The sequence below is a fragment of the Macaca fascicularis genome, chromosome 4 (assembly GCF_037993035.2).
Source record: "Macaca fascicularis isolate 582-1 chromosome 4, T2T-MFA8v1.1".
Classification (NCBI taxonomy): Eukaryota; Metazoa; Chordata; class Mammalia; order Primates; family Cercopithecidae; genus Macaca; species Macaca fascicularis.
In genome coordinates, this window is record NC_088378.1 from 2,515,666 (window position 1) to 2,534,252 (window position 18,587).

The window sequence follows — 18,587 nt, forward strand, 5'->3', positions numbered from 1 at the left end:
GAGATGATGCCTCAAGATTTTGATGCTGCTCAGCTTCCTACTGCAATAGGCAGAGAACTTTGGGACACAGGTTAATTACTGTGGTGTCTCACTCACCGATATAGAAGGAGCAGCTAGCTGGATATGTGGTCAACAGATGCTCTGACTCTGGATCTCACAAGGTCACTGAATGGCTATGATTATGGCCATGGCCATGTAAACACTTCAAGTTCAGGCTCAGCTTCCACTACCATCTCCCCATGACCCAGTGCAGGGCTGGCCGGGACGGGGCTGGTGTAGGAACACCATGGGCTGAACGAGCAAATGGCAGCCAGGCAGAGGACACATATGGTGCCTTTGTAGTGGCCACGGCAATGATAGCCCTCAGAGTGGCATGGCTTTTATTGATTTTGGCATCAAATGAAGGCAGACACTGTGTTTTAAAAGTTGTAGTATTTTACCCACCCGTAATTTTGAAGGCCAGAGTCAGAAAAACTAAGCATGCTGTGCTGCAATGCTGTCCAGCAGAACTGAAGTTTTCTTTTCCATCCTAATATCCTAATATAGATGGAAGTGTTGTGATAAGCACTCCCAATCCCAGTGATCTGCAGCCCTTAGTCAGCAAAAGCAGCACGATGCATCCCCACAGCCACAGACTAGTACATCCATGCGACCGTCCCGACCATAACCAGAACGACACTATTCCAGAGCTAAGGGAGACAGGAACGACATTTTCGTTTTACATAAGTATTCTCTTTTTAAATGCATCAAGGCAGAAACAAAATTACAATAGGAAATCCCTAAATATGTAACTGAGATTGCCAAACTGTAAAGAGAAAGAGAAACTGCAAACCGTTGCAAGACTATATTACAGTATTCAGACAGCCTTTATAATATTTATACAAGAAACCACAGATCATACCCATCTCTATGAAAATTAATAACAGTGATTTTCAACAGATCGAAATGGATGATTGTGTAAATGGTCACCAAATCCTTTGCAGGAAGGCTGACTAGAGCCTTCCAGAGGGCAGAAGCTCCATAGGCTGTGCGGAGAGGCCCCTGCTCCTCTGATGAGCCGGTGCCTTGGGTTTGGTGGTGCCGCTAAAGCAAATCGAGGAAAGGTCCTTTGGATGTGCAACATTCCAGGAACGTCCGGCTGTGTTTCTGATCACGGCTGCACACGAGACTGAAGGCCCTGAACCTCCTGTTATGTCTACTCCAAGCTGTGAGGAGGACGCTCCCAAACATCAGACGTGTTAAAATACCATAAGCGAGTTAAGGTAAACATACTCGGGGTAGAGTTTCTGCAAGGCACAAGCACAGATCCGATTGAAGTTGCTTCTGATAGCTGCCTCTGCAGAAAGGAAATCCAACCTGGAAAGGGTGGAGCCAGGGATAAGCACCTGGCCCAGAAGCCCAGGGCACAGAATCACAGACACTTGTGCTCACTCACACATGCACGCATACACACACTCTCACACACATGCATGCTCAGACACATGAACACACATTCATACTCACACAAGGATGCACACTCACACATGCATGCACACTCATGCACACACATAAACACTCATTCACACACACAAGCATACACAGTCTCATACATGCACACACGCACGTTCACACACATGCACACTGTCACATACATGCACACTCACACAAGCGTACACACACTTTCACACATGCACACTCATGCACATTCACACACACATACATGCACAGTCACATACACGGACACTCATGCATATGAACACACATTCACACACACATACACGCACACTCTCACATACATGCACACTCACACAAGCATACACTCTCACACATGCACACTCACGCACATTCACACACACGTGTGCACTCTCACATACATGCACACTCAAGCATACACATGCTCTCACACATGCACACTCATGCACATTCACACATTAACACACGCACACACACACGCACACTCACAAGCACATGAATACATACATTCACAAAACCATTCACACATAAACTCACACAAGCATGCACTCAAAATCAGACATGCACACACGCACACATTCACACACCACTCACAATCAGACATGCACACACGCACATTCACACACAAGCACACACGCAATCACACATCACACATGCACACTCAATGCACATGAACACGCATTCACACTCATACACAACCTGACGCATACACACACAACAGAAACGTAATCTCACACACTCACACTTTCACACTCATACCCCCGCATAGATTTCCTTTGGGGAAATGCCTGTCTCTCTGAGGAAAACGAGCAGGTTGATGCGCCCGATGGGAGCCAGGTGACACTCCGTCCCTGGGCGCTTGTGCAGGGATGAAGGAGCTTCATGGGGACGTCGCAACTCCCGCTTCCTGGAAGGCGAAGGCGAGCCCGTGGAATTCGAAGGAACGGGCGGGTGCGGAGCTCTCTGGCCTGTTTCTAGGTCGCTGAGTACAAGGAAGAGCTCGATGGAAACACTCACGTGATGGGAAAACCTCCAGAGAGAATGAATTCTTCGGGTTCCTCTGAGCCGACTCCTCATTCTAGACATGCCAGGACAGAGCGCCCTGGCCCGGGCTCGTGCTCCGGTGCCCTCAGCTCGTGGCTCTGAGAGTCCGGAGCTGGGCTGGGCATGGGGACACCTGCAGAGCCCGCCATCCACCGTCCAGGCCTCCTCCACAGCCCAGGACCCTGCATTTCACCCACACAGGGGCTTCCCACGTGGCTGCTGCCAGCGCCTCACCCGGCAGAGCCTGCCCAGGCCCAGGTGAGAAGACAGGTCCTCCCTGCAGGTGCTGAGAAGCAGCTGCGGGCCGCAGGGACTACTGCTGTGCTTTCAGGAAAACTGCAACGGAAGGAGCGGAGCGCGTGGAGGGATCCCCATGGGGAGGCCTGGTTCCTCTGGAGTGTGAGATGCCCATGGCTCCGGCTTCTTAGGCAGCGCCTGGCCTCGGAGCCCGAGAGCTCTCGCTGCTGATTGAAAGGATGGCAAAGCTGCTCCCCAGGCAGGGGCAGCCCCTCAGGTCCACGCTGGGAAGTGGAAGGAGCCGCACCTCGACCCACATCCGGCGGGAGGCCGCCTGGCTTTCCTCCTGGAGACACTCCTGCCCCGCTGTTCCTCGCTGGAAGCATCAGGAGCAGGCCTGAGGCAGCTTGAGAAGGCCTGGGAAGCTGCCACCCCACACGCCTGCGGGGCCTCACAGCCAGGCCACGGCGCCACCGGCCACAGGAGCACAGAGGTGCCCACCCCGCCCCAGCTCTGCAAAAGCTGCAGAGAATGCGGGAGAGACAGCTGCAGACAGGTCTCCAGGCCTCACAGCCGACTGTCTGGGGCGGTCCTGAAGAAAGGAGCTTTTCCCGGGAAGCGCTGACACGAAACGCCTTGTCATGGCGCAGCGAACTTGGATAAGCAACCCCAAAACCGACACTTAGGCTCCTGTTACAACCATCACTTGGCCAAGGGAGTAAACTTCTATGTGTGTATCACTCGGGGGGTGGGGTTCACCAATGGAAAGAACAGTCTCTAAACCTCATCGTAGCAGTAATCTGTTTTTGTTTTTGTTTTTTTTTAGACGGAGTTTCACTGTTGTCGCCAGGCTGGAGTGCAATGGCACGACCTTGGTTCACTGCAACCTCCACCTCCCGGGTTCAAGGGATTCCCCTGCCTCAGCCTCCTGAGTAGCTGGAATTACAGGCACCTGCCACTACGCCCGGCTAATTTTTTTGTTTTCTTTCCTTTTTTTTTTTTTTTTTTTTTTTTTGTATTTTTAGTAGAGACGGGGTTTCACTATGTTGGCCGGGCTGGTCTCCTGACCTCATGATCTGCCGCCTAATAATCTTAATAATAACAGCATGTGTGTTCATCTTGTGGAGATTCGAATCTGACTGTGATACCTGTGGACTTCCCGCGCCGTGGGCCTCCTGTGTGCCAGGTGCTGGCTGAGTCCCACCGGCTCTCCAAGGGCTGCTGAGGTCATTGTGCAGCCTCGGAGATGAGTGCGCAGAGCGATGGGTGGATGTTACAGCCTTTGTCACCATGTTTCTTTCACTCGGACTCGCCCGTTCAGAAGCTCTTGGTCCTCAGATCTCCAAGGAAGCTGCTTTTGTCCAATACGTGTTTCCAGAAATCTCAAAATAGTTCCAAGTTCTGGCATTTGACTTTTTCTCTTTTTTTTTTTTTGGCTTTTCTATGGAATGCCAGAGATTTTGTTGAAAAGAAAGACAGCCCCAAAAGTCTCAGATCAAAAGAAAAATATTAATGTATTTGCAGAGTTCTGAAAACACAAACTCCACAAATTTCTATGAAAATATGAGAAAAATGCATCGGTGTAAACCACTGCAGTTCTATTCAGGGTCAATGGTTAGATCACAGTGTGAAGTGTGCAGAACATTTAAATCGAATTTAATTAAATATGGATTAAACTATTTTAATTGTTATTTCCAAATAGTACATCCAAAAGAGACAGGCCTACAGAACTGTCACCCACCAAAAATGTAAAAGCGCCCCCAAAATGCTAAAGACAGCAGCAGCCTCACATGTGCCAAGACGACACAGTGCTACACTAGCCAAGGCCCACTCCAGGAATCACATGGAGAAAACTTAGAGGTTTATTTGTGTTACACAAATGATCTAAAGGGACAATCCTGGGCTCCCCCTTTTACCTTCAGGGGAAAAAAGTCTCAACCTGAGTTTCGTTGTGAAATGTGCAATATTTATGCTCTTAGAGGGAAACAGAAGCACAATTTGCTCAGTAGACACCAAGCCCTGTGTCTGTTCTCACCCCTCCCAGGCTCAGTGTGTTTTGCTCCTGCCCCCCAGGAGCCGCGACTGCTGCGTTTGCAGCACTGGGACAGGTTGCATGCTGGGATGAGTGTGTAAGTGACTGACAGTATGACAGCCTAGAGGAAGGAGCCGGCCCCTCAGGGCGAGGTCTAGGAAGGAGCCAGCCCCTCAGGGAGAGGCCCTTCTTCCGTCATGAGCCAGGATGCAGGTGCGAGGCTGCTACTTTAGGAAAACTCCACCTGCAGATGGGAAGCAGAGGCCCCTTTTTAAAGGCAGCCTCCAGCAGGGAACAGACTTAACTGGAGGCAACATGTAGATGGAAAGCAGACAGAGCCTCTCCGAGCCCAGCCCCACATGCAAATCTAGACTATCAGAGAAGCGTGACACCCAGTTATTTCAAGATCTATAATGCACGGTGAACAATCTCTCCTCAGACTGATTTTAATGTTTGCTACCTTGGCATCTGCAGCACCACACACATGAGATTTTGAAGACTACAGGTGCCTGTGCATTCTTTCCAATAGAATCCGTTTGATTTAAGTGAGACCGACTTTGGTTAGGTACATTTTATTTTTGCCTACTGCTCCCTTATATTTTTGTGTGTGTCATAAATGTATGGTATAAAACTACTTTGGTAAAATAAATGAGAATTCCCACTGAAATAATCATCCAGAAAAGTTGGCTTAGATGCAGGTGCAAACAAACTAATGAGGATATTACCAAAAAGGACATCTGTGTTTAATTGACATTTGTTCTCCCTATCCAAAAAGAATGTCACTTTGACCCTGCAGCTGGGTATGGCAAAGATCTGAAGTCACATGCTGGGGAGACACCTGAAAAACCCACGAGCCAGAGAGGGTCACAGATGATGAGCTTCCACCCAGAGAGATGGACCGACCATCCTCCCTCCTTTGTCTAAGAAATCCCTCACACTCCTCCTCAAAGGCTACAGATACAGCAGAGGCTTCCTCGCAGCCTTTCAATGGAATATCCAACTGGCGTTATCTAAGGGAACATGGCAAGAAAAGGGGACATGAAATTCCAAGTTTAATGAGGTGCTGTGACCTCCCCACTTCCACAGCACTTGTTTCCACAAGCTGAGACTTTATAGGTAATCACTTCTAAAATCTTCTGTGATGAGTACATCATCTGATATTTAAATTTATTCTTAAATTGTTTCTCTTTTCTCAGCACAGATAACTGAGATTTATAACTACAGCCAAGGCATCAAATCACATCTGAGTCTTTCTCCAGTGTGAATCTTACACACATCGGTCAGACACAAAGGAGAGAAGAATATGCTTCCTTCAAGCCATGTACCTGGCTCCACGCTGACTTTCCATAACCTATGGCCATGTGGTTTCATGGGTGAAGCATGCTGGAAATCATGTTATCCCTGGACAGTTGTCCAAGGTACCACTGTCCTTCCTAGCCAACGAAGCAAGACTTCTAGCAGTAGAGCATTGGTGGTGCAAGGAAGCAAAACGTGGAAGCAGGTGCACTGTTCTTGGTGGGCGTGTGTCCTTGAGTCTGAAAGATGCTTCTTAAAAGAGTAGCTGATCTCCAAAGAAACAGACTGACTTGTTCTTTCTCAGATGCAGGGTAAACAAATTTGCAGTGTTGGGGCAGGCTAGGGAAGCAGCACTTTGGGGTCCTATGCTTATGACCCCACAAAGTAGGCACCACCAGGCTCTGGAGAACGCCCATGAGGGCGCCCTGTGCACACCACTGTGTGCCCCATGGCTGGCCCTTGTGTGGAGAGAGGTGTCCTGCCACCCCATAGGGCCCCAGCTGTCCACCTCATAGGAGGGTCTGAAGACAGCCTGGGTGTTGGGAGCGTCCGGGATCCTATTGAAAATCTCACATGAAACTGTTTCCAGTGCTAGAAGCAGGCCAGCCAGTTCCCATCTGGAGGATGCTGCCAGGGACAAAGATTCTTAGAGTCCCTGAGTTCTGGGGAACCCAGTGCTGGACTGAATCAAATGAAGAGACAAGCTCCCTGAGAGGTTATCTGATGAAGAACAGTGTGGACTCACTCTCAACCCCAGTGCTCTTCGAGGAATCATTCAGTAAGAAGAAAATGCCAATTTACCAAATGTGTCAATATCAAGTAAATGTCAGGACTTATTAAAAGAATCAGGTTGAAGCAAATTGATCATAAAATTTTAGAATCACATAGAACCAAGCTGCTCAGGAAATGTCAGTGGTCCACTTGAATAAACTAAGAGTTTGTGTGTGTGTTTATGTGAGTGTGTATGTGTGTATGTATGTGTGTGTGTATTTGTGTGTGTCTGTGTCTCCCATTAAATGAATCGAAGATATTTCATCCAAGTTTTCACCAAGGGAATTAAAACTAAAATAATGTACAGTTTACTGAAACCTAAATGTCTACTGAGGAAAAAAAAAAGCGTATAAGGACAAAATAGTGATATAGAACTATAGAACTTCAGGTACATTAGATTCAACAAATTATTTTCCTTTTCCTTGAGATAAGAAGGGATGCTTAGGGAAAAAAATAAATCAGTCATTTACAGAACATCATTTACTTTAAATGGTATATTCTATTTTCCCTACACCACAAAGAAAGCTGGAGCAGCTATTGCTGCTGCTATAGTCAAAGTTTCAACGTGTGTTTTAATGTAGATAGTGCATACAAGTATACAATTCAGTGAAAGAATGTCAAATGCTTTCAATTTTAATCATGTTATCTTTATTTTTGTGGACTTTTTCACAGAAAGATATTTCACATCTGTATTTTAAATAACTTTAAACTATTTTTTCTACTACAGTAAAATATATATATGTGTGTGTGTGTGTATATATATATATATAGTTCTTTCTCTTTCACACATTTTCCAAGTGTTGTTATTTTCTATTTGGGCTAAAGTTAGATGGAGTCAGTTCCTCAGTGGGCAGGTACACTGGAGGGTCAATGGGTAGCATCATCACCAGCTATTAGCTGTTTCTAGAAAGGGCTGGCATTACCTCAGGCCATAGAAAGTGGTTTTCCAGAGTCCCCATGAGCTGCTTCCAGAGCCCAGCTTTCTGAAATGGATCCTGAGGCCTGGGGTGGGTTCCATGAGCTGGCCCACGACAAGCCCAGGCCATTTGCTGTGGTGCTTGCTACACCTGTCCCACTAAGTTCACGTCAGCATCTTTAAACTTTGTGTTTGGGATCCGGCTATGATACTGCCACTGCACTTCATTTATTTAAAGTATAAATCAAATACTTTTTTACTGCATTTTGTTCCTTGCAATCTCAGTAGCATATTGAGGTTAATGAGTGAATTAAAGTTCCATTTCCCCTTTGAAAGTAGCTCACCCCTCCATTTGTGGTCCTTTCTAAAGCACGCCAGGGTTTCAGCACAGCAAGACTCACTGCAGTTGTGCTGGTGACACTGGGGCCTGGCACACCTGGACAAAGGCCCAAGGTGGGTGCTGGGATGGGGCAGCTTGGTGAGCTCAGGGAAGCATGCACCATGCAGAATGGCAATTTTCATGCATCCCTGTTCTGTCCACGACTTCTTGTGTCTTTCCATTTTCCATAGTCACGAAAATTCCGGGATCCAGCACTCAGCCCTGCCAGCCTGGCTCCACCTACTTCCCTCTCAGGCCCTCCTGTCGGTCCTCATAGGACTCTCTGAGTGGGCTTTTGCTCCGGGGTCTTCATGACTCCCCCAGCATGAGGGGAGGATAACACCATTATGTGATAAACACTTTAGAAAGAGCATATGACTGCAAAACCAGAATGGGACTTTAAGCTCCACAGCACCATTCTCTCTTGTGCCCTCAGATGTATAATAAAATCATCTTCCCAGGGACTCTTACTGGAGAATCTACCTGCCTACCTACCGTGCCCCATACCTGGCATTTGTGTAGCCTTTAAATGCTGCGTCCTGAACTACTCTGACTTTGAACAAACTGTAATTTCAGAAGAAAAAAAATCCTTGATAATGAATAGCCATTTGTCATGGGCAAAGCCACAGGTGCATGTGGAGAGGAGTCTGACCTTTAAATCAGGAGTCTGTGCACACTGCAGGCGGATAAATGCACAGGGATTGGGTTTGCCACCGGGCAAAGACCGGGGCTCCAGAGGTAGTTCATGCTGTTCCTTGTTTTCAGAGTACTAAATCTGGGTAAAGTCACGTGTTTCTTAATAACAGGGATAAATTCTGAGAAATCACCTTGATATGGTTTGGCTGTGTCCCCACCCAAATCTCACCTTGAATTGTAGTTCCCCACGTGTCATGGGAGGGACCTGGTGGGAGGTAATTTAACCCCCATGGTGGCTTCCCACATGCTGTTCTCATGATAGTGAGTTCTCACGAGATCTGACGGTTTTATACGGGGCTTCCCTCTTTTGCTCGGCACTTCTCCTTCCTACCATCATGTGAAGAAGGACATGTTTGCTTCCCCTTCCACCATGATTGTAAGTTTCCTGAGGCCTCCCCAGCTGTGCAGAACTATGAGTCCATTAAACCCCTTTCCTTATAAACATCCCAGTCTTGGGTATGTCTTTATTAGCAGTGTAAGAACAAACTAATATACACCTTTAGGCAAGTTCATCATTGTGTGAACATCATAGAGTATACTTACACACACTTAGGTGATATATACATCTTCATTGATATACCTATCTTTCCATATGGAAAACAGAATGTCCCGGCATCATTACTGAACATCAGTCATTTCCCCTACTTGATCTCAATGCCAATATCAAGTGCCATCCAACAGGTCTCTACATCTGCTCCATTATAACGTTATGGGACCACTGTTGGACATACGGTCTGGCATTGAGTGAAACATCCTTGTGACTGTGTACAGGAATGTCTTCGTAACATCAGTAGGAAGAACTCTCAGGCCTAAAGAACATGGCAACATTCTGCCTTTGTCGTCTGCAAAAGTAACTGAAATCTGTTTACCTGGTATTATATTGCATTATGAAAGGAAGAACAAGCTTATTCAACACCTGGGTAAGCATGGGTCTAGAAACGGCACTCATAGTGCTGGTTTGCAGTGTGGTTGCTGTCTTGTTTCATTTAAGAGGACTGTTGAAGCTAATTGCCAGATGATGCAGAACATCATCTCAAAGGCACTTTTAGTCTCTGTGGTCTTTTTTCCTAGATAATATGACAAAGAAGGTAAATCTCTTTCTAAAAATAACTCTGAAATATTAACATCTTTTGCTGAGTCAAACCCTTCATTGATGTAGGAAGCATTTCAATCTTTAGCTCTAAGCATTAGACTCTTAACTCTGCATCTAATTCTTAAACTGGCAAAACTGAAAATTGAGAGTACAAAATCAACACCAAAAAATCACTGAAAACTGCACACATGCTATTGTACACATCCCACTTGCTAAAAAGAAAAATGAGAAAGAATCATAAGAAATCTTATTGAGAATAATTTTAGAAGACTTTGGGGAAAAAACTGAAATATTTGGATAAATTTCTTCCTTATTCAATGGAATAAGGCATTCTAAGAAAAGAATATTAGATAAGTAAAAAAAAGACTCTGCTCTTAAAATTCATAGAAATTACTCTTCTTCCTTACATGCTGTGAAAAAAATGCCAACATAAACTCGAGTTTGTAAATGTAAAAAGTTATCAAGTATGAAAATATGTTTGCATTCATTTTGATGACGGATGTCCCCATTTTTGGATGAATGATCAAACAGTAGCTCACCTTTGCAGTTTCCTCGATACGCAATCTCTAGCTGGGGGTCTTTGCACTTGGCACGTTGAAATTCACAGCGGGAAAGGAAGGTCCTTCCGTCAGATGCGCAGAGAGGTTTCTGAGGCGAACCCGCACAGTCCAAGCTACAATCCTTGTCTTTATCTTGATCGACTCTCAAAAACTTAAAGAAGAAAAAAAGAAGCCAGACAAATTTAAAGACACATTCTTCAGAGCAGCAGAAAACAGAAGGCTGCCCCAGGCCACTTCACGGTCAGGGAATAAAAGCTTGAGGGATAATGCACCCCCGGTTCTCACCCCTACCAGAAGCATCACAAGCACGTCTGAACATTTTAGCCATTATCTGTTTCAAAAGCCTAGCTAATTTGGACGTTCTCTGTATCAACATCGGCCATCTGACACAGAACAACATGTGAATCGTTGGTCTTTGAAGGGGATGCACGTGTGCCTGACTCACCCCTAAAAGTCTGAGTAGCAATGTTTTCCTTTTAATTTGTGAATTCACTGACGAATTTGCCTCCACGTTCACCACATTATTACCATTCTTCTGGAAGTGACAAGTATCAGGAATGTCCACTGTCTGGAACTGGGAGGGAATCCTTCCTGATTTAAATGGTGCCACACAGTTTCGTCTACATTCTCCAAATACAGATGAACTCTACATTCAACTGGACTAGGTTGCATTCACTTGGACTATTGTTCTTTGAATAAATGTTTGTTGAATGAATGAGTGACCTCATGGCCCAGAGGAAGCTTGTGTATTTCTCTGAAAATGCCTAAGGCACAGGAACACTCTCTGCAGGGCACAGACATCGCCTAATGGCCATGTGTGCCCTGCAGTTCCCACGGCAGCTCCAGGCCCCTGATCTCCCTCCTGCTCTTTTACAGCCTGACACACGCTTCAGAGCTCGCCGGACCCCAGGGAAGCCTCTGATCTGGGCATGCTGGCCCCGCGTATTTTCCTTGGACAAGTCATCAGTGTCCTGCCACTTCCTGACCGGCCACTAGTCCTGTCCGGGCCTCCATCAGCCAGACGAAACACCAGACACCAAGGGGAAGCTCAAGGTGACCCTGAGGAAGCGTCTGTGTTCCAGGACAAACGGGATTGTCAGAGGCCTTTGGTCCCCAGACTATCACCTGCCCCAGGGGGTGTTTTCCCTGATTCAGAACAGAGACAATACATTAACTAGAAGAAAGAAAGAAGCGTGCAGAGCTGTGGCTGGCAGAACATAGGCTACGGTAGTACATGGCCCTCTGGGTGTGGTGTGCACGTGAGCGGGGCTATGTGGCATTGTTCGTCCAGCGATATTGGTGGGGATAAAGAGAGTGCTGCTCCAATCCCTCTTCCAGTTTGAGCAGCGGGAAGATAGGGTTGAGGTTCAGCAGAAGCTGGGGGGCCCTCATCAGCATGCTCCTTTACCAGTGAGAGAGGAAAAAGAAATTCACCAACTCAGGATGGTGCATTCCTTGAGAAGCTAAGAAACTTTCTGACTTGAAGTCTGCATCTCAGCTGGCTCTGTTTAAAGGTTAGCTTTGCCCAGCTAATCAGCATGGTAACCCTCGGTGCTGTGGATCGCCAGGCGGGCTGTGTCAGTGGAGCTAACTCAGCAAGGCTGGCCGTGGAAATTACACTCACTTGTATATTATTGTCACATAGAGCTGTCAGCACCACTGTGGGTTAAGTCTCAGTTCTTTTAAAACTGTGCTGTGCTATCTTGAAGATAAATCTTGACCCAAACTTTGCAGGAACTACGGTGACCTTGATGGGCAGTGGAAGGAATCATAACCTGTGATTTCCTGAATGAAAATTTATCAACTTTAAATAATTTGCCCAATGTTACACATACAATTTTTTTAAACCTTCACAGTGATTTTAAAAAAACCCTAAAAATAGAGATTAGCCAAAAGCCAAAGCTGGACTCAAAGCCAGGGAGGGCACACAAGATGCTGTAGGGGCCGGATGGCCCGTGGGGAGCCCCAGACCTCACCAGAAATCCAGGCAGGGTCCTCAGAGCTCCCGACCTGAGGACTGTGACAGCGGCAGGTGTGGCTAAGAACAGGTGAGCCTGTGTGTTCTGGAGCTCACAAAGCTACTTGGCAGTGGCCTTGCCCAGATTTGGGGATGAAGGCTGGAGCCAAGGGACAGGTGAGCAGCACCCGGAGGTGGCGGGGCCTTTGCCATCTCAGAGCGAGCTATTTTTCACGTTTGTTCCGTTTCAAACAGCGTGCTCTAATTTTCCTGAGAATAAGCTCACCTGCTGAAACGATTCAGGTTTGTTTTAGCTAAGAGGCGAGTGAAAACAGATCATTGCCTTTCAGGGTATTGCAAAATTGTGTGCTTTACTTAAAGAGGGCAGAGCCGGCACACAAATACATTCAGTTGAATTCTGCCACGGATGAGTCTCAGCCACGTTTTTCACTTCACCAACACGCACTGCCCAAGCTCTTCCAGCGGTGGGGGGCGCCCCGGGGCAGGCGGCTCCTGGGAGACATGGCCTTCGGGTGCTGTGCCTTGGGAAGTTCCTCCACCCGCTGAGATGCTGCCTGGATCTTATAAAATGCTTCGGAGTCATTCCTCGCCCCCCAGCACTTGAGGATCTCGGCAGCCTCGTTCTCGCAGCACACAGCTGGCCGGAGCAGCGCAGCTTTGTACCCAAGAAAGGGGGGAAAACCAGAAAGAAAACGTGAACCTGCCGTGTGTTCGGAGGAGCCCCAGGTGCCTTCGTTTCACACAGGGGCCCGCCCTATTCATAGCTGTCTTCTACTGTAGAGGAAAAGATGGAATAACCTAAATCCTGTTAATTTTTATGTTTAAGGGGTGGTCTCTATGTATTTCCTGAACCCCTAAGTGAGGAGATGCTGAGGACTTAGGAAGATGCTGTAATTATCATTTTCTCTAAAGGAAAAGAGACAGCCTCGACATTTTTTCTCAAATAAAAGTGGCCAGCATCCAGGCATTTGGAATTTGACCATAATTCTTGATAATTTACTGGTGCAGAACAATGGAAGTATGATTTCTCAGGAATAAGAGAACACACAGGTTATGTGTATGTTTCTCCCCTACTTCCTGTTTAATAGCAATTAAATTTCGCAGGAGACAGTGCAGGTAAGAAAATAAGCTTTTAACTAAGTTGTGTTCATTAACAAACAGCCCATTCAAGAAAAATAAATATTCCTATTCCAAAGAATTCACTATGTGTTAAAAGAACTCGGTTGAGAGTCTTAAAACTAATTCGAGATAAAAAGTACTTTGCTAAATTTAGAATGCAATCAATTGGACATCGAGTGACTTTATTTTAAAAAGAAAACTCAGAATTGCAGGGGGTTTTTATTTCTTTTGATTTCCACGAAGCAGTGCTATTTGCACAGGTGCAAGGAGCCCAGGTGTAAGGGTGGGGGGAGGGAAGGGCACACGAAGTGTCTTTGTGGATACCAAGTAGCTCACACATTAGAAAACCAGTCAGACAGATTCAATGGGTTAAAGTCATGGTCTATGCTTCTTCTTAATAAATTACTGGGTTTGGGCCAGAAGAAAAAGATTAAAACAAAAACCATTTACAAAACAGGTAAAAGCACTCTTCAAATATTAACATATTTAAAATTTCTCCTTATAATATTGATTAAATACTTCTCTGACTATATGAGATAATGCATGGCATGAGAAGACATTAAGGAAGTTTTGCCTCTGAAATACATAATTCTGTAGCTGTAAGATTTGCAAGGCCAGGCGCAGTGGCTCACACCTATAATCCCAGAGCTTTGGGAGGCCAAAGCAGGAGGATCTGCTGAGGCCAGGGATTTGAGACCAGCCTGGGCCACACAGTAAGACTCTGTCTGTATCAGGCGTGGGGGGAAATTAGCCAGGTGTGGTGGTGTAATAAAATAAAGTGCACAATAAATGTGCACCTGTGGACCCAGCTACTTAGGAGTCTGAGGTGGGAGGATCACCTGAGCCCGGGGAACTGGAGGTTGCAGTGAGCTATGACTATGCACCAGTGCACTCCAGCCTGGGCAAGTGAGACCTTGTCTCCAAAAAAAAAAAAAAAAAATCTCAAAAGCACACACTTTCTAAATAACAGGCCAAGAGAAAATAAATGGTGTCCACGTGTTTGCTTTCTCTTAATGGGAGGTGCACACAGGAAGAAATGAGATTGAACAGAAGACAGGACAGCGCTGGCAACAAAGCCCAGTGCCTGGAGAGCCTGCACAATTCTGAAAGTCACTGGGGACAGGTGGGAGAGTGGTTACAGACTCAAGCCTGCTTTAAAGAATCATTTCTCCATTTTAAAGCCTGGACTTTCTCAGGTGCAGAAAACAGGGTTCTACTCTTTTAGAACAGAGAACCTAAATCTTCCATGCAAATATGGAAATCCCGTTTCAGAGCCCGCAATGCGAAGCTTAAATATAAAAGGAAAACACAACTCTCCATGGGACATTTTCTCCCAGAGATGGACATTCCATTCACTCATTCATCCAGTATCCGAGAGACGGACATTCCATTCACTCATTCATCCAGTATCCGAGAGACGGACATTCCATTCACTCATTCATCCAGCATCTGAGAGACGGACATTCCATTCACTCATTCATCCAGTATCCGAGAGACGGACATTCCATTCACTCATTCATCCAGCATCCGAGAGACGGACATTCCATTCACTCATTCATCCAGCATCCGAGAGACGGACATTCCATTCACTCATTCATCCAGCATCCGAGAGACGGACATTCCATTCACTCATTCATCCAGCATCCGAGAGACGGACATTCCATTCACTCATTCATCCAGCATCTGAGAGACGGACATTCCATTCACTCATTCATCCAGGATCCAAGAGACGGACATTCCATTCACTCATTCATCCAGCATCCGAGAGACGGACATTTCATTCACTCATTCATCCAGTATCTGAGAGATGGACATTTCATTCACTCATTCATCCAGCATCTGAGAGCCGGACATTTCATTCACTCATTCATCCAGTATCTGAGAGATGGACATTTCATTCACTCATTCATCCAGTATCTGAGCGACAGACATTTCATTCACTCATTCATCTGGCATCTGAGAGATCTGGCATCTGAGAGACGGACATTTCATTCACTCATTCATCCAGTATCTGAAAGATGGACATTTCATTCACTCATTCATCCAGCATCCGAGAGACGGACATTCCATTCACTCATTCATCCAGTATCTGATAGATGGACATTTCATTCACTCATTCATCCAGTATCTGAGCGACAGACATTTCATTCACTCATTCATCTGGCATCTGAGAGATCTGGCATCCGAGAGACGGACATTCCATTCACTCATTCATCCAGCATCCGAGAGACGGACATTCCATTCACTCATTCATCCAGTATCTGAGAGACGGACATTTCATTCACTCATTCATCCAGCATCTGAGCGACAGACATTTCATTCACTCATTCATCTGGCATCTGAGAGATCTGGCATCTGAGAGACGGATATTTCATTCACTCATTCATCTGGCATCTGAGAGATGGACATTCCATTCACTCATTCATCTGGCATCTGTGGAAGTTAGTTGCACCACTTTAAATGTATTTTAGAAACCCTTAACTTCAGTATTTTATTGTCTTCGCCTTCTTGCTCCCAGTCTTTCAGAATAAAGCCTCATGTTTCCAGTTAGCTCAAAAGTCAGACCCAGCTTGAACGGAGCATATTAAATAGTTATTAAGTGACCCCTCTCTGTAAAAGGCATTCTACCGGAGGATGGGATTTTGAAGAAGCACCTGCCCTCATGAAGCTGAAAATCCAGAAGGCAGAAATGTACATCTACAAATGATGACCATGCTGTATAAAGAAGAACACAGGTGCCTGAGTGGCTCAGAGGGAAGATCGGTCAAAGCCGATTTGGGGGGATATCTGCTGCTTCCTAAAAGATGATCTAAGGCAGAGGTCCCCAACCCTGTATTCATCTGTATTTACAGCCACTCCCCATCACTCACATTACCCCCTGAGCTCCGCCTCCTGTCAGATCAGCAGTGCCATTAGATTCTCATAGCAGCGTGAACCGTATTGTGAACTGCGCATGTGAGGGGTCTTAGGTTGCCGGTCCTTATGAGAATCTAATGCCTGATGATTTCTCACTGTCTCCCATCTCCCCCGGATGGGACCATCTAGTTGCTAGAAAACAAGCTCAGGGTTACCACTGATTTTACATTATGATGAGTAGCATCATTATTTCATTATATATTACAATGTAACAATAGGAATAAAGTGCACAATAAATGTAACACGCTTGAATCATCCGGAAACCATTCCCCACCCACCGGTTCATGGAAAAATTGCTGAACGTCCCTCATGCCAGAAAGGTTGGGGCTGCTGATCTAAGGAACCCAGAGAAGCTGGATGAGAAGCCGTGTGAGCTGGCATCCCAGGGCAAATCCATACGCGTGGATTGTCAAGGCCAGCAGTAGGAAGAAATCGGAAAGGACGCCACTGAAAGCAGGCCTCGTGTGTCATCGTGGTGGTCAGTGCCTCTCAAATCAATGCGCTGGCCTCGCCTGAGGACCTGAGGAGACCAAGGTTCAAACAGAAAACGAAGAGGTGCTGGGCTCCTCCCTCCGGCAGAGGATTCTGAGGAGTGTGCTGTCCTCACCACGACACAGATGAGGCCAACGAACAAACTCTGCACAGGATCTCACCAATTTTGTGGTGCGGTTTTTTGATCCTCCCTGATGCACCAGACTGAGTCACAGATGCTCAGTGTGGGGGCATCAACATTGGATTCTGGCCGCTGCAGCCTCTGTGGGACACTGAGAGGGCATCACGTTCCTAGCACAATCTGGTGGTGCCACTGGGCTCTGCACCAACAGGGGAGAGTTAATGCTGGTTCTGCATTTTTCCACCTGTGCAATCTCTGAGACTCGATTTGCTAATCTGAAAATAAGAGTAATAATACCTTGTCACCTTTGAAGTAGCTGTGAGGATAAAATAACAAGCTCTCCCACATGTGGACGAGGACCGTGAAGAAAACCAGCATGTGGGGAGGGCATTTGCTTCCCAGCCTCAGCACAGCCCTGCTGACGGAGGTGCCTTCCAGGAGCACAGAGACTCACCAGGAGGAGCTCACTGTGGAGATGTGACGTAAGTGCTCTCTGCTTGTTTAGAAAACAAGCAAGGTGGGCAGGCATGGTGGCTCACACCTGTAATCCCAGCACTTTGGGAGGCCGAGGCAGGCAAATCACCTGAGGTCAGGAGTTCAAGACCAGCCTGGCCAACATGGTAAAAGCTCATCTATATTAAAAATACCAAAATTAGTTGGGCATGGTGGTGGGTGCCTGTAATCCAGTCACATGGAAGGCTGAGGCAGGAGAATCACTTGAACCCAGGAGGCAGAGGTTGCAGTGAGCAGAGATTGTACCACTGCATTCCAGCCTGGGCAACAAGAGTGAGATTTTGTCTCAAAAAAAAAAAAAAAATAGACTGGGTGCTGTGGCTCACACCTGTAATCCCAACACTTTGGGAGGCCAAGGCAGGCGGATCACGAGGTCAGGAGATTGAGACCATCCTGGCTAACACAATGAAACCCCATCTCTACTAAAAATACAAAAAATTAGCCAGTCGTGGTGGCACACACTTATAATCCCAGCAACTCAGGAGGCTGAGGCAGAACAATCACTTGAACCCAGGAGGCGGAGGTTGCAGTGAGCCGAGATTGTGTCACTGCACTCCAGCCTGGGCAACAGAGCAAGACTCCCTCTCAAAATTAAATTCATTTTAATTCAATAAATTAAATTAAATTGAAAAGTAAGTGAGGTGTGAATCAGAGACACTGGGCATCAGCTTTTCGAAGGCAGCTTGTCTTAGTAAGTTTAAGAGTCTGAGTGAAATCACTCAGAGAGTAAGGACAGTGGTGATAATGCAGGTCCCATCAGCACTCCTGACCCCCTTTTGCCTTTTCGTTCTATTTATTGGGTACCCACAGGACTTTAAAAACCAAGAGCAAACGATTGAATGGGATGAATTTGTTTTAATCTGCATGACCAGATTACAGCTACAAACCCAATACATATGCAGAAGGTAACTGTGGGCAGATGCAGGGCATGGAGGGCCATCACACTGACAAGGCTCTGTGGTCGAAGGGAAC

General features: G+C 46.4%; 1 protein-coding gene across 2 annotated transcripts in view; it reads right to left on the reverse strand.

The window, feature by feature from the left end:
- The window catches only part of SMOC2 (SPARC related modular calcium binding 2), a 220,804-nt gene that overhangs the window by 140,333 nt on the left and 61,884 nt on the right, over positions 1–18,587 (reverse strand). For both annotated transcript variants that reach the window (XM_045391759.3, XM_045391758.3), the window contains exon 2: positions 10,456–10,627. In XM_045391759.3, the coding sequence (XP_045247694.1) occupies positions 10,456–10,627 (172 nt within the window). The remainder of the gene's footprint in view (positions 1–10,455; positions 10,628–18,587) is intronic.